Raw genomic sequence first — 15,951 nt, 5'->3', positions numbered from 1 at the left:
TTTCTGCTCAGGGAAATAGGCCCTTCCTATTCACTCTATCTAGGCTCCTCCTAATTTGATCCACCCAATCAAATCTCCCCTCAGCCTCCTCTGTTTCCAAGAAAATGACCACAGCCAACCCAATCTTTCCACATAGCTAAAATTCTCTATTCCCAGCAACATCCTTGTAAATTTCTTCTGCGCCCTCTGTAGTGCAATCACATCCTTCTGGTAATACGGTGCCCAGAATTATACACAGTACTCTGGCTGTGATCTAACTAGTGTTCTGTATATTCCCTGCTCTTATACTCTATGCCTCAGCCAAGTTCCCTGCACTCCTCCTCGATCACTTTTTCTACCCGCGCTCCAAACTGCCTCTGCATGTTCCTCTACACTTCTCAGAATCCCACCAGTTATTGTGTGCTCCCTTGCATTGTTTGTCCCCCCCTAATGCATTACCTCACCTGCTCTGGATTGAACTCCGTGTGCAAAACTTTGCAGCAACAACAAAGTCCCGCCAGCGGGAAATAAAGTGGGCCGTGTGGACAGGAGGGAGGTCTGAAATAAGAAAGCAATATTGTTGGGAGCATCCAATTGATGAATGGCTGGCAGGGGAGGTGGCAAATAAGGAAGATGGTGCTCACAGGGGTGGAAGAGATTTTTTTTTCGCTGGGGCCAATCAGGTAGGCCCCAGTGATTGGAGGAGAAGCCCCACCAGTGGCAGTGTCGAAGCTGTGGTGGCTAACTTTGCTGCTCTTGACCCCCCTCCTTGGGCCATGGAGCTTCTGGCACTGATGGCCAGCCCCATACCTGGGAAGCCACTGAGAGGCTGACTCCACGTAGTTGGTTGCCTCCACAGGCGGCAGGGAGGGCCGCTGTCAGTGACCCGGGAAAACCCCCTTAATCGAGCATTTAATTATTCAAACTGGCTGCCCACCTCTGGTCACAGGGCAGCCTAGCAGAGGGAAACTGGGTAACTTCAGCACCATGACTGCATCAGGGAGTCAGCCTGACAGGGTTTCCTGGTATTTTACTGGCCCACCGCCTCTCAGCTTGTTGCCCCGGGGTCAGTAAAATCTGACCCATTTTTCACTTTTCTGCCTATCTGATACCTTCCCACAATGTACAACAACTTTTTATTTCTTCATTCGTGGGGTATGGGCCACAAGGATAAAATGTGTACAGGCGAGCAGATTATTGGTGAGTAAGTGTCACTTAATAGCACTGTTGATGACACATTCCATCACTTTGCTGATGATTGAGAGTAGGCTGATGATTGAGAGTAGGCTTATGGGGTGGTAATCGGTCAGATCGAAATTGTCCCGTCTTTTTGTGGCTATCAGCCACTCAGGCAATTTTCCACATTATCAGGTAGATGGCAGTGTTCCAGTTCTACTGGAATGGCTTGGCCAGGGGTGTGGTTATTTCTGGAGCATGCGTCTTCAGTACTAATACCAGGAGGATATTGCTGTGCCTGCACTCAGCCGTTTCTTCATTTCACCTGAGTGAATCGGATTGGCTGAAGGCTAGCATCTGTGATGTTGGGAACCTTTGCACGAGGCCAAGATGGATCATCTTGGTACTTGTGGCTGAAGATGGTTGCAAATGCTTTAGCCTTGCCTTTTGCATTGATGTGCTGGGCTCCCCCATGATTAAGGATGGGGATATTTGTGGAGCCCCTTCCTCCGGTTAGTTGCTTAATTGTCCAAATCTGTTGGTGTTGGAATTGCTTAGCTCTGTTTATCACATGCTGCTTCTACTGTTTAGCATGCATGTGGTCCTGTGCTCATGAGGTTTTTCTTATTCATTTATGGGATGTAGGCATGCCCCTCCCGAACTGCCCTTGAGAAGGTGGTGGTGAGCTTCCTTCTTGAACCACTGCAGTCCATGTGGTGTAGGTACACCCACAGTGCTGTTAGGAAGGGAGTTCCAGAATTTTGACCCAGGGACAGTGAAGGAACGGTGATATATTTCCAAGTCAGGATGGTGAGCGGTTTGGAGGGGAACTTCCAGGTGTAGGTGTTCCCATCTCTCTGCTGGCCTTGTCCTTCTAGATAGTAATGGTCGTGGGTTTGGAAGGTGCTGTCTAAGGAGCCTTGGTGAATTCCTGCAGTGCATCTTGTAGATGGTACACACTGCTGCTACTGTGCATCGGTGGTGGAGGGAGTGAATGTTTGTGGATGTGGTGCCAATCAAGCAGCTGCTTTGTCCTGGATGGTGTCGAGCTTCTTGAGTGTTGTGGGAGCTGCACTCATCCAGGCAAATGGAGAGTATTCCATCACACACTTGTGCCTTGTAGATGGTGGACAGGCTTTGGGGAGTCAGGAGGTGAGTTACTTGCCGCAGGATTCCTAGCCTCTGACCTGCTCTTGTAGCCACAGTATTTATATGGCTAGTCCAGTTCAGTTTCTGGTCAATAGTAACCCCCAGGATGTTGATAGTGGGGGATTCAGTTAAGGTAATGCCATCGAATTTCAAGGAGCGATGGTTGGATTCTCTCTTGTTGGAGATGGCCATTGCCTGGCACTTGTGTGACATGAATGTTACTTACCACTTGCCAGCCCAAGCTTGGATATTATCCGGGTCTTGCTGCATTTGGACATGGACTGCTTCAGTATCTGAGGAGTAGCAAATGGAGCTGAACATTGTGCAATCATCAGCGAACATCCCCACTTCTGACCTTAGGGTGGAAGGAAGGTCATTGATGAAGCAGCTGAAGATGGTTGGGCCGAGGACACTACCCTGAGGAAACCCTGCAGTGATGTCCTGGAACTGAGATGATTGACCTCCAAATACCACAACCATCTTCCTTTGTGCTAGGTATGACTCCAACCAGCGGAGAGTTTTCCCCCTGATTCCCATTGACTCCAGTTTTGCTAGGGCTCCTTGATGCCACACTTGGTCAAATGCTGCCTTGATGTCAAGAGTAGTCACTCTCACCTCACCTCGGGAGTTCAGCCCTTTTATCCATGTTTGAACCAAGGCTATAATGAGGTCAGAAGCTGAGTGACCCTCGTGGAACCCAAACTGAGCATCAGTGAGTAGGTTATTGCTAAGCAAGCGTTGCTTGATAGCACTGTTGATGACCCCTTCCATCACTTTACTGATGATCGAGAGTAGACTGATGGGGTGGTAATTGGCCGGGTTGGATTTGTCCAGCTTTTTGTGTACAGGACATACCTGGGCAATTTTCCACATAGCTGGGTAGATGCCAGTGTTGTAGCTGTACTGGAACAGCTTGGCTAGGGGCGCGGCAAGTTCTGGAGAACAAATCTTCAGTACTATTGCCGGGATATTGTCAGGCCCCATAGCCTTTGCAGTATCCAGAGCTATCAGCAATTTCTTGATATCACATGGAGAGAATTGAATTGGCTGAAGACTGGCATCTGTGAAGCTGGGGACCTCTGGAGGAGGCCGAGATGGATCATCCACTCGGCACTTCTGGCTGAAGACTGGCTGAAGATTGTTGCGAATGCTTCAGCCTTATCTTTTGTACTGATGTGCTGGGCTCCTCCATCATTGAGGGTGGGGATATTTGTGGAGCCTCCTCTTCCAGTGCGTTGTTTAATTTCCACCACTATTTTTAGGTATGTCTGTTCCTGGCATGCTCTCCTACATTCCTTGTTGAACCAGGGCTGATCCCCTGGCTTGATGGCCATGGTAAAGTGAGGGATATGCTGGGCCATAAGGTTACAGATTGTGAATATGATTCTGCTGCTGCTGATGGCCCAAAGTGCTTCATGGACGCCCAGTTTTGAGCTACTAGATCTGATCTAAATCTATCCCATTTAGCACAAAGGTGCACAACATGATAGACAGTATCCTCTAATGTGAAGACGGAACTTGTCTCCACAAGGACTGTGCAGTGGTCACTCCTACCAATCCTGTCGTGAACAGATGCATCTGGAACAAGTGGATTGCTGAGGATCAGGTCAAGTAGGTTCTTCCCTCTTGTTGGATTTCTAACCAATCAGGCAGATAAGTCCTTGAGGACTTGGCCAGCTCGGTCAGAATTGGTTCTACCAAGCCACACTTGGTGACAGACATTGAAGTCCCCCACCGAGAGTACCTCTGTGCCTTGCTACCCTTAGTGCTTTTCCAAGTGGTATTCAATATGGAGGAGCACTGATTCATCATTTGAGGAAGGGAGGGCGGGACATGATAATCAGCAAGAGGTTTCCTAGACCATGTTTCAGCTGATGGCATGAGGCTTCACGGGGTCTGGAGTCAGTCTTGAAGACCCCCAGGACCACTCCCTCCTGACTGTACAGCGCTGTGCCACCATTTCTGGTGGGTCTGTCCAGGGATGGTTATGGAGTCTGGGACTTTACCGGAAAGTTATAACATGGCGAGTTTGATTATGTCAGACTGTTGTTTGACTACCTGTGAGACAGCTCTCCCAATTTTGGTACAAGTCTAGCTGTGGACTTGAGTAGCAGCAAGCATGGAGTTAGCTGATAGCTTGGGCTCTACATTGTACCATATGCACATACTTATGTGTTACCGATAAACAGTTAATGTTCAACCATACAGGACTCAGAACACCTTTGTGAGACCTACTGAACATACAACACCTAACAATCCCTTTTGTCATTTTATCTGTCCTGCCTTCCACCATGTCACAGATCTGCCAGTTTGCTCTTTAGTCTCAGCCACCCTTTCCCTGCCTTGCCTAAAAACTGTTACATCTCCCAGGTCTGACGAAAGCAGGCTATTGACCTGAAATGTTCACTCTATTTCTCTCTCCACAGGTGTTGCCAGACCTGCTGAATATTTCCAACATTTTCTGCTTTTATTTCAGTTTTCCAGCACATGGAGTTACCTTGTTCTTGTACAAGCATCAGAGCAGCTGCTTGTATAACACTAGGGTAGACTGGAACCTGGGTCCGAGCCTTCGAGAGAGAAAACTCTTCTAAAACTGAAACCACGATTAAAATTGAAAACTACCACTTTTAATGTAATAAGCTAGTTTTTTTTCTGCATTCTATAGCAGCGTGCAAGACAGACCTTGAACAGATACCGTGGCTCCCATTCCTCTGTGGCCTCATCCCTACACTGATCTTAGTTGTGGCAGTTGTGATATTCAATGTACCTCAAAGGTAAGATCACCTGGCATTTCCCTCACTTCCTGTCATGTATACTGGTTCTATCACAGTTCACATTTCCTATTCAGTGGGTACAATGTTAGCATGGTAGTGTATTACCTGCCCCTTCATTCCTGATGTACAACCTAGTAACTTCTGTGTCCTTTTCATGCGTACATACCCACACACCAATACACACACGTGCGCGCTCTCTCACACATACACACACACACACACACTCTCATATATATATACACCACACACACACAAACACAAACACACACATAAACCACACACACCCACAGACGCCACAGACACACACGCACACACACACATACACACATACACGCGCACACATACACACTCCACAATCACACAACCGCACACACCCCCCATATACACACATACAAACCACACACGCCACACGCACACACACACCACAACCACATGCACAAACACACACACACACACACAAACACACACATACACCACACACACCTCACACCCACACACAAACCACACACACACACACATACGCTCACACACAACACACACACACACACACACACGACACATACGCCCACACACACGTGCACACACCACACACACACACACAGACACAAACACATAGACACAGACACACACACACACCAAACACACCGCACACACACCACACGCCCATACGCACACACCATACCCTCACAGACACTACACACACAGATGCACACGCACACATACACACAGACACACATACGCCACATACACATCACACACACACAGACACACACATGCCACTCAGACACGCACATGCCACACACACACACAAACAGACACACACATGCCACACATCCACAGACACACACATGCCACACACACACACACACACACCACACACACACACACACACACACACACACAGACCACACACACACACAGACCACACACACACACACACACACACACACATGCCATACACGCATGCACACAGACCACACACCACACACGCACAGACCACACACACACCGACACACACCACACACACACACCGAACACACCATACACACACACCACACACCCATACACACACACCACATCCTCACAGACATCTCACACACACACACGCACACTCACACACCGTGCATGCACACACCACACACATGTGCGCACACACACACACACCACACACCCACCACACACCACACACACACACCACACACACACACACACATCATACATCTACACACACACCACATCCCCACACACAACAAACACGCCACACACACACCAAATACAACACACACTTATACCATACACCATACACACACACCACATCTTCACAGATATCACACACACACAGACACCGAACACACCATACACACACACCACACGCCCATACGCACACACCACATCCTCACAGACATCACACACACACACACACACACACACCGTGCATGCACACACCACACACATGTGCGCGCACACACACACAGCACACACCACACACCCACCACACACACACACAGACACACCACACACATACATCACATGCCCATATGCACACACCACACCCTCACAGGCATCACACACACACACACCACACGCACATGCCACACACCACACACCACACATACACAGACACTCCACACATTAGATACACACACACACACCACATACAGACCGCGCCACACACATACACCACACGACCATACACAGACACCACATCTTCACACACACACACACACAGACCACACACACACACACACACACACACACACACACATGCCATACACGCATGCACACAGACCACACACCACACACACACAGACCACACACACACCGACACACACCACACACACACACCGAACACACCATACACACACACCACACACCCATACACACACACCACATCCTCACAGACATCTCACACACACACACGCACACTCACACACCGTGCATGCACACACCACACACATGTGCGCGCACACACACACACCACACACCCACCACACACCACACACACACACCACACACACACACATCATACATGTACACACACACCACATCCCCACACACAACAAACACGCCACACACACACCAAATACAACACACACTTATACCATACACCATACACACACACCACATCTTCACAGATATCACACACACACAGACACCGAACACACCATACACACACACCACACGCCCATACGCACACACCACATCCTCACAGACATCACACACACACACACACACACACCGTGCATGCACACACCACACACATGTGCGCGCACACACACACAGCACACACCACACACCCACCACACACACACACAGACACACCACACACATACATCACATGCCCATATGCACACACCACACCCTCACAGGCATCACACACACACCACACGCACATCACACACACACACACACACACCGTGCATGCACACACCACACACATGTGCGCGCACACACACACAGCACACACCACACACCCACCACACACACACACAGACACACCACACACATACATCACATGCCCATATGCACACACCACACCCTCACAGGCATCACACACACACACACACCACACACCACACACACACAGACACTCCACACATAGATACACACACACACACCACATACAGACCGCGCCACACACATACACCACACGACCATACACAGACACCACATCTTCACACACACACACACACACACACACACACGCGTGGACGCCACGCGCGCACATGTCACACACACACCACACACACAGCCCACACATACATACACACATACAAACCAAACACACACACACTCCACAACCACACACGCACCCACACACACACCCACACACACCACACACCACACACATACGCCCACACACACACGCCCACACACACATGCAAACATACCACACATACTCCCACACCCACACACACCACAACCACATAGCCCACACACACACACCACACATATACGCCCACACACACACACACGCTCACACACACACACCATATACATGCGCCCACACACACACACATACACACACACACATGCAAACACACCACACACATACGCCCACACCCACACACACCACAACCACACACACACACCACAACCACATAGTCCACACAGATACACACACCACAACCACACAAACCACAACACACACACGCACACACACGACACATACACACACACACAACCACAAACACAATACACACCCACACACCACAACCACACACACACCGCAACCACATACACACACCCCGCACATACACACCACACAAACGCCTACACACACCGTGCACACACACACACCGCACACACACACACACCACACATACACTCACGCACACGTGCACACACCACACACGCGCACACACACACCATAACCACACCACACCCACACCCACACACACACCACACATACACCCACACACACACGACACACACACCACACATACACTCACACACAGGTGCGCACACCACAAACATACACACCTCACACACCACACAAACACACAACACATAAGCTCACATACACGCGCGCACACCACAAACACACACACACCATAAACACGTGCGCGCACACACACACACCACACCCACGCACACACCACACACAGACACATACGCTCACACACACGCATGCGCACACACACACTCTCTATAAATCTGGTCAAACCTTCTCTCCCCTAAACCTTCTCCCATTCTCCTCCTTGGCCCTTTCCTGCTCAAAGTCCTTCTCTCATTATGTGCAATAGTTTGTTACACAAAAGATGTTCTCCACACACGAATTGTTGCGAAGGTTGTAAGAAAAGTGATCAGATCTCACTTGTGCACAATGTTGTAGAAACACCCTTAGTTGATAAGATATGGCAGGGGAGGAGATGTAGATTATAGAGCTTAATACAGAGAATAATTTCAGAGGAGCTTGACGAAGTCACCCATTTCTGGGATGTCCGTGTAAATAGTAACTGATCACACTGTAATGGTTCCAATAGACTAATAACTGAAACTGACTGGGAGTAATCTTATTTCATGAATGAATGAATGAATTAATGTTTGTGACGTTATATTGCACCACATCCTCAGTCAACTGTCTCAAGTGGTCCTTTCAATCAACGCAATCAAACAAAAGTAAAATAGCGGTGATATTGAAAAGCATCAACATGGGGAATGTGACAGAGTTGAGCTGTTGCCTTTAGATAACTTTCCATATAGTGTGTCATCCAGGAGTTTAAACCCGTCCACAGCCTCATCCTCCCTATATCTGTAATCTCCTCCAGGCCTACAGCCTCCAAGATTTCTGCATTCCTCCAACTCGGATCTCTTGTGCATCCTCCACATCCTTTGCCCAACCCCTTGACAGCTGTTTTCAAGCCCTAAGCTCTGGAATTCCATCCCTAAACCTCTCTACCTCCTTCTCCTTTAAGTACCCCTTAAAACCTAATTCTTTGGTTTATCTGACCAGACTTTTAGACCTCTTAATCTCTTAATTAGTTCAGCATCCAAATTTGCCTGGTTACACTCCTGCCAAGTGCCTCGGGATAATTTTCTGCGTTAAGGGCACTTATTGTAGTTGAATTTCAGTGATTCTGTGATTGTGTGAAAATAGCACTCCTCAGTTAGAGAATCAGATGTACAGAACAGCAATGTCTCAGGCTCATTCTGTGAACATAGTACTCCTCAGTTAGAGACTTGGATGTACTGAACAGCAATGTCTCAGGCTCATTCTGGGAATTCCTGTGCCGAATTAGCAGACCTCATAGCCCAGGATCCCTGGGTTAAAAAGTGAGAAAAAAAAACCTGTTAGCAGTCAATTTCCTTCCTCCTATAGTTCACAAGAATACTTTTTGAGTGATCTCAAAACACTCTGTAATGTTGTCTATAGATCAGACTTGATTAATGATCGGTTTGAGTCATCAACTCAAGTTCTATCTCTTGAGCCCTCTGAAGAATTATTGAAAATCATACTCCTTAATACAGCATATTATGCTCACATTAAAGGTACATGATATAGATAAGACCTCATAGTGTACCTATCCCCAAATCCTTTAAAGACATGCTATTCATGTAAACAGTTGCAATTGTTTACTCCAAACCTATTTCCCTGAAACAAGACTTCCTGATGTAACTGTTCTCAAGTCCTTTGAAAAACTGGCTTTATCAACTGCTTTCTTTCCATACCTCTACCTCTACCATGTTTATTACCCTAGCCCCTAAAGTTACCCTTCAATATACTCATGGCTGATGTCATTACTGTCATGTGTTTCTTTATACAAGTGCTTAACAGAACAGAAGACAAGGTTATGCTTTCCCCTCATGACACTTCAGAGCCATCCTGTTTACATTGGAAAGTCTATTGTTCCATGATACAAAGAAGTTTGACTGTTAATCCTATAACTCTCCACAATGTTTAATAGATTAATAGAATAGTGGTAAACCAGAGGATTGGGAAAGCTTTTAAAACCAACAGAAGATGACCCAAAAAAAAATAAAGAGGAAGAAAATAAACTTTGAGGGTAAAGTAGCAAGTAATATAAAAATGGACAGTAAGAACTTCTTTAAATATATAAAAAGGAAGAGAGAGGCCAAAGTGAACATAGGTCCCTTAGAGAATGAGGCTGGGGAAATAATAATGGGGAACCAGGAAATAGCAGAGGAATTGAGTAAATACTTTGCATCAGTTTTCATGGTAGAAGACACTAATAGCTTTCCAAAAATATTAAATAATCAAGGGGCAAAGGTGCGGGGAGGAAATAAATACAATAACTATCACTAGAGAAAAAGTACTAGGGAAACTAATGGGGCTAAAGGCCGATAAGTCCTGTGGGCCTGATGGGTTGCATCCGAGGATATTAAAGGAAGTAGCTGCAGAGATAGTGGATGCACTGGTAGTAATCTTCCAAGAATCCTTAGATTCCAGAAAAGCCCCAGAGGAGTGGAGAACTGCCAGTGTAACATCCTTATTCAAAAAGGGAGGGAGACAAAAAACAGGTAATTATAGGCCAGTTAGCTTAACATCTGTCATTGGGAAAATGTTAGCATATATTATAAAGGATGTAATAGAAGAGCATTTAGAAATGCATAATATAATTAAGCAGAGTCAGCATGGCTGCATGAAGGGGAAATCATGCCTGACAAATTTATTAGAGTTCCTCAAGGAGTTAACAAGCAGTATAGATAAAGGGGAACCAGTAGATGTAATATATTTTGATTTCCAAAAGGCGTTCAATAAGGTACCCCACATAAGGCTACTTAATAAGATAAGAACCCATGGTGTTGGGGGTAGTATATTAGCATGGACAGAGGATTGGCTAACTAATAGAAGACAGGGAGTTGGGATAAGGGGGGCATTTTCAGGACGACAGCCTGTAACTAGTGGAGTGCCACAGGGATCAGTGCTGGGGCCACAATTATTTACAATATATGTTAATGACTTAGATGAGGGAAATGAATGTACTATCACCAAGTCTGTGGATGACACAAAAATAGGTGGGAAGGCAAATGGTGAGGATACAGAGGAATATAGACAGGTTAAGTGAGTGGACAAAAGCTTTTCAGATGGAATATAATGTGGGAAAATGTGAGGTTATGTACTTTGGCAGGAAGAATAGAAGAGCCTAATATTATTTAAATGGAGAAAGACTGCAGAAGGCTACATCACAGAGGGATTTAGGGGTCCTCATGCATGAATCCCAAAAAGCTAGCAAACAAATCCAGCAGGTAATAGGGAAGGCAAATGGAATGTTGGCCTTTATTTCAAAGGGAATGAGTATAAAAATAGGGAAGTCTTGCTAAAACTATACAAGGCATTAGTTAGACCACACCTAGAATACTGTGAACAGTTTTGGTCCCTTATCTAAGGAAAGATGTACTGGCATTGGAGGCAGTCCAGAGAAGGTTCACCAGGTCGACCCCAGGTATGGAGGGATTTTCTTATGAGGAGAGGTTGAGTAGGTTGGGCCTGTACTCATTGGAGTTTAGAAGATTGAGAGATGATCTTATTGAAACATATAAGATTCTTAGGGGGCTTGGCAGGGTAGATGCTGAGAGGTTGTTTTCCCTCGTGGGAGAGTCTAGGACCAGAGGGCATAATCTCAGAGTAAGGGGTCACCCATTTAAAACAGAGGTGAGGAGGAATTTCTTCTCTCAGAGGGTAGTTAATCTGTGGATTAACCACAGAGGGCTATAGAGGCTGAGTCGTTAAGAATGTTCAAGGCTGAGATAGACAGATTTTTAATTAGTAAGGGAATCAAAGGTTATAGGGAAAAGGCAGAAAAGTGGAGTTAAAGATTATCAGATCAGCCATGATCTCATTGAATGGCGGAGCAGACTCAATGGGCCGAATGGCCTACTTCTGCTCCTATATCTTATGGTCTTATGGTCTTACTCCTACTGGAAAGTTTGTGGACATCAGGCAAAGACTGGATCAAGCTTTGTAACTTTACATGGATTCATCCAATCCATTATCAACTAAACCCCTGCTTGTTCATTGTATAGAATCAAAAACAGTCAAAATACCATTGTATAGAGCCTCAACAAACCAAACTCTTCCAATTCATTCCCAGAATCTCACTGGATCAAAGCCTTACCAATTCACATCCATTGCATAGAATTCCAATGGACCAAATCCCTGCCCAATCACTGCTATCATCCAGAATTCCAGTGGATAAAGCCCCTTCCCATTCATTATCATTGTGCAAGATGCCAAAGGATCAAACCCCTTCCATTCTTCATGCCTGAATCCAACAGTCACTGTTGGCAGGATATTTCACCATGGGGGCTTCATAGGCCAGACCAATATTAACCTCATCGAAGAAAGACATACACATTTTCAATAGGAATAAGTGGAGTAATTAGGACCAGAAAGTGGAGCTGATATTTCTTGTTGATCCCAAGGCAACTAAAGCCATTATCAGAACACTAAGTTAAAGGCAAAATACTGCGGATGCTGGAAATCTGAAACAAAAACAAAAAATGCTGGAAAAACTGAGCAGGTCTGACAGCATCTGTGGAGAGGAAGACACAGTTAACGTTTCGAGTCCATATGACTCTTCTTCAGAGCTAAAGGGGAGTAGAAATGTGGTGAAATATATACTGTTTAAGGAGAAGGGGTGGGGGGGGGGGTGGGGGGCGGAACAGGTGAAGCTGGATAGAAGGCCAGCGATAGGTGGAGGCAAAGGAGAGATTGCGAAAGATGTCATAAACAAAAGGTCAAAGTGTTGTTAATAGTGGTGGTACTGGCTAAAGGAGGTGCTAATGGTGACATTAAGAGTGGAAAGCAGAATGTGATAATGGCCGGACCAGGGTAAGCGCTCTGGAAAGTGACAGATGGCCCTAGTGGGGGTGAGGTGGAGGGGAGGGGACAATAGTGGGGAAAAAGATCGAAAAGGCTGAAAGCTGGGGATAAAACAATGAATAAAAATGGAAATAAATAATGTTAATGAAAATAAGTGGGGGGAAAATAACTAAATAAACAAAAATTTAAAAATAAAAATGAATAAGAAAAAAGAGGGGGATCAAAAAGGGGTGGGGGTAGAGGAGAGAGTTCATGGTCTCAAGTTGTTGAACTCAAAGTTAAGTCCGGAAGCTGTAAAGTGCCTAGTCGGATGATGAGGTGCTGTTCCTCCAGTTTGCGTTGAGCTTCACTGGAACAATGCAGCAGGCCAAGGACGGACATGTGGGCATGAGAGCAGGGTGGTGTGTTGAAATGGCAAGCGACAGGAAGGTCTGGGTCATGCTTACGGACAGACTGAAGATGTTCTGCAAAGCGGTCACCCAGTTGTCTGCATTTGGTCTCTCCAATGTAGAAGAGACTGCATTGGGAGCAGCGAATGCATAAACCAAATTGACGGAGGTACAAGTGAAGCGCTGCTTCACCTGAAAGGAGGGTTTGGGCCCTTGGACGGTGAGGAGTGAGGAGGTAAAGGGGCAGGTGTTGCACCTTCTGCGGTTACATGGGAAGGTGCCATGGGAGGGGGTTGAGGTGTAGGAGGTGATGGAGGAGTGGACCAGGTGTCCCAGAGGGAACGGTCCCTGCGGAATGCCACCAGGGGGTTGAAGGGAAGATGTGTTTGGTGGTGGCATCATGCTGGAGTTGGCGGAAATGGCAGAGGATGATCCTTTGAATGCAGAGGCTGGTGGGGTGAAAAGTGAGGACAGGGGGGACCCTATCATGGTTCTGGGAGGGAGAGGAGGTGTGAGGACAGAGGTGCGGGAGATGGGTCGGATACTGTTGAGGGCCCTGTCAATCACCATTGGTGGGAAACCTCGGTAAAGGAAGAAGGAAGACATGTCAGAGGAACTGTTTTGGAAAGTGGCATCATCGGAACAGATGCGACGGAGGCGAAGGAACTGAAAAAATGGGATGGAGTCCTTACAGGAAGCGGGGTGTGAGGAGCTGTAGTTGAGGTAGCTGTGGGAGTCAGTGGGCTTGTAATGAATATTGGTGGACAGTCTATCACTGTAAATTGAGACAGAGAGGTCAAGGAAGGGAAGGGAAGTGTTGGAGATGGACCATGTGAAAGTGGTGGAGGGGTGGAAATTGGAAGCAAAGTTTTTCTAGGTCCAGACGAGAGCATGAAGTGGCACCAAAACAGTCATCGATGTACTGAGAAAAGAATAGTAGGAGTGGGCCTGAATAAGACTGGAACAAGGAATGTTCCACACACCCCATAAAGAGACAGGCATAACTGGGGCCCATACGGGTACCCATCACCACACCTTATATTTGGAGGAAGATTAAAACACCTACTTCCAGTGCAGTTGAGAGGAACTAACCCCACATAGACTGGGGATCGGGTCCTTTGTGTGCTGATGTGCAGGACTCAATTCCACATCAGCTATTGCATAATGAAATCGGTGTTTAGTGGAATTAATGTTCTAAAATCAGAGAGTCTAGGGGAGGCTGTGGGATGTATTGTGCAGTGTGGAAAAACATCTAGAAGCTGCATAGCCACTTCTATCAAATAGACATTCTGCTAGCTTGGCTTGGCTGTTGTCCCTCGCCGCCTCCTCTCATTTTTACTCAATCACATTTCCTCAGGAAGCTGCTTGTCAGCTTAACTAAAAATATAAAAATGCAGGCAGGGCAAACAGAACCTAAAAATAAAAACATGCAGCTGTGGCATCAACCTCAAACCAGCCAGTAGTCTTCCTAAAAGCGGAAGTCACATCTGTTCAGTCCTCTTGGATCCTACAGAAACTCACTTTGAATTGGCTGCTATCCTCGAATTATAATTCATTGCAATTATACAGAATAGCTATGTAGAAACAACCCAACCAATCCTCCAGAAGAGCCGCATCCTAATCCCACATATCCACCTTGTTCCCATATCCCTTTATCCCAGTCCAAACGGTCCTCAAATGTTGATGTGCTTCAATCACAACTCCCTGTGCAAAGACTTTCAGTGATGGGTTTTCATAAGGTAAGTAGGGAAAGACGATTTCCTCTGTTTAGGGAGCCAATGACAAGGAGTAAAATAATTAGAAGGATGAGGAGAGAGGATAGGAGCCATATCTTCACACAGTGAATTGTTGGAGAACGCACAGGCGATGGAATTAAATGCAGGCCGTTGGAGTGGGGACTGGGGTGGGAGGGCTGTAAAATTGCGTGGGAGGCTGCATTTTGGAAACCCAGCCCCAGGAACTCTCGGCTGAATTATGCAGGCAGCACGGCGGCTGTATGCCACGTGGAAGCGGCAGGAAGGCACTTGAGTTTATTAAAAAGTCATTATGTCATATTTGCATATCTCTGACTGGAATTAAATGGTACCTTCCAAATTAAATGTGCAGTGCACATGGATCACAGGCTTATAGATCCCTAACCATTGAAACATATCTGTTTCATCATGTGTTCGGAGTCTAGGTGGAGTTCTTTGGGGTT

At 46.6% G+C, this 15,951-nt stretch overlaps 1 protein-coding gene across 1 annotated transcript in view; it reads left to right on the top strand.

The window, feature by feature from the left end:
- Window positions 1-15,951, top strand: part of LOC144690692 (interleukin-21 receptor-like) — a 103,142-nt gene that overhangs the window by 41,424 nt on the left and 45,767 nt on the right. Inside the window, exon 7 of the mRNA XM_078558439.1 lies at window positions 4,970-5,078. Within this exon, the coding sequence (XP_078414565.1) occupies window positions 4,970-5,078 (109 nt within the window). The remainder of the gene's footprint in view (window positions 1-4,969; window positions 5,079-15,951) is intronic.

Source organism: Cetorhinus maximus, chromosome 15, assembly GCF_964194155.1.
Source record: "Cetorhinus maximus chromosome 15, sCetMax3.hap1.1, whole genome shotgun sequence".
Lineage (NCBI taxonomy): Eukaryota > Metazoa > Chordata > Chondrichthyes > Lamniformes > Cetorhinidae > Cetorhinus > Cetorhinus maximus.
The sequence above is the reverse complement of the archived record's forward strand: the minus strand, read 5'-3'. Positions and strand labels throughout refer to the sequence as shown.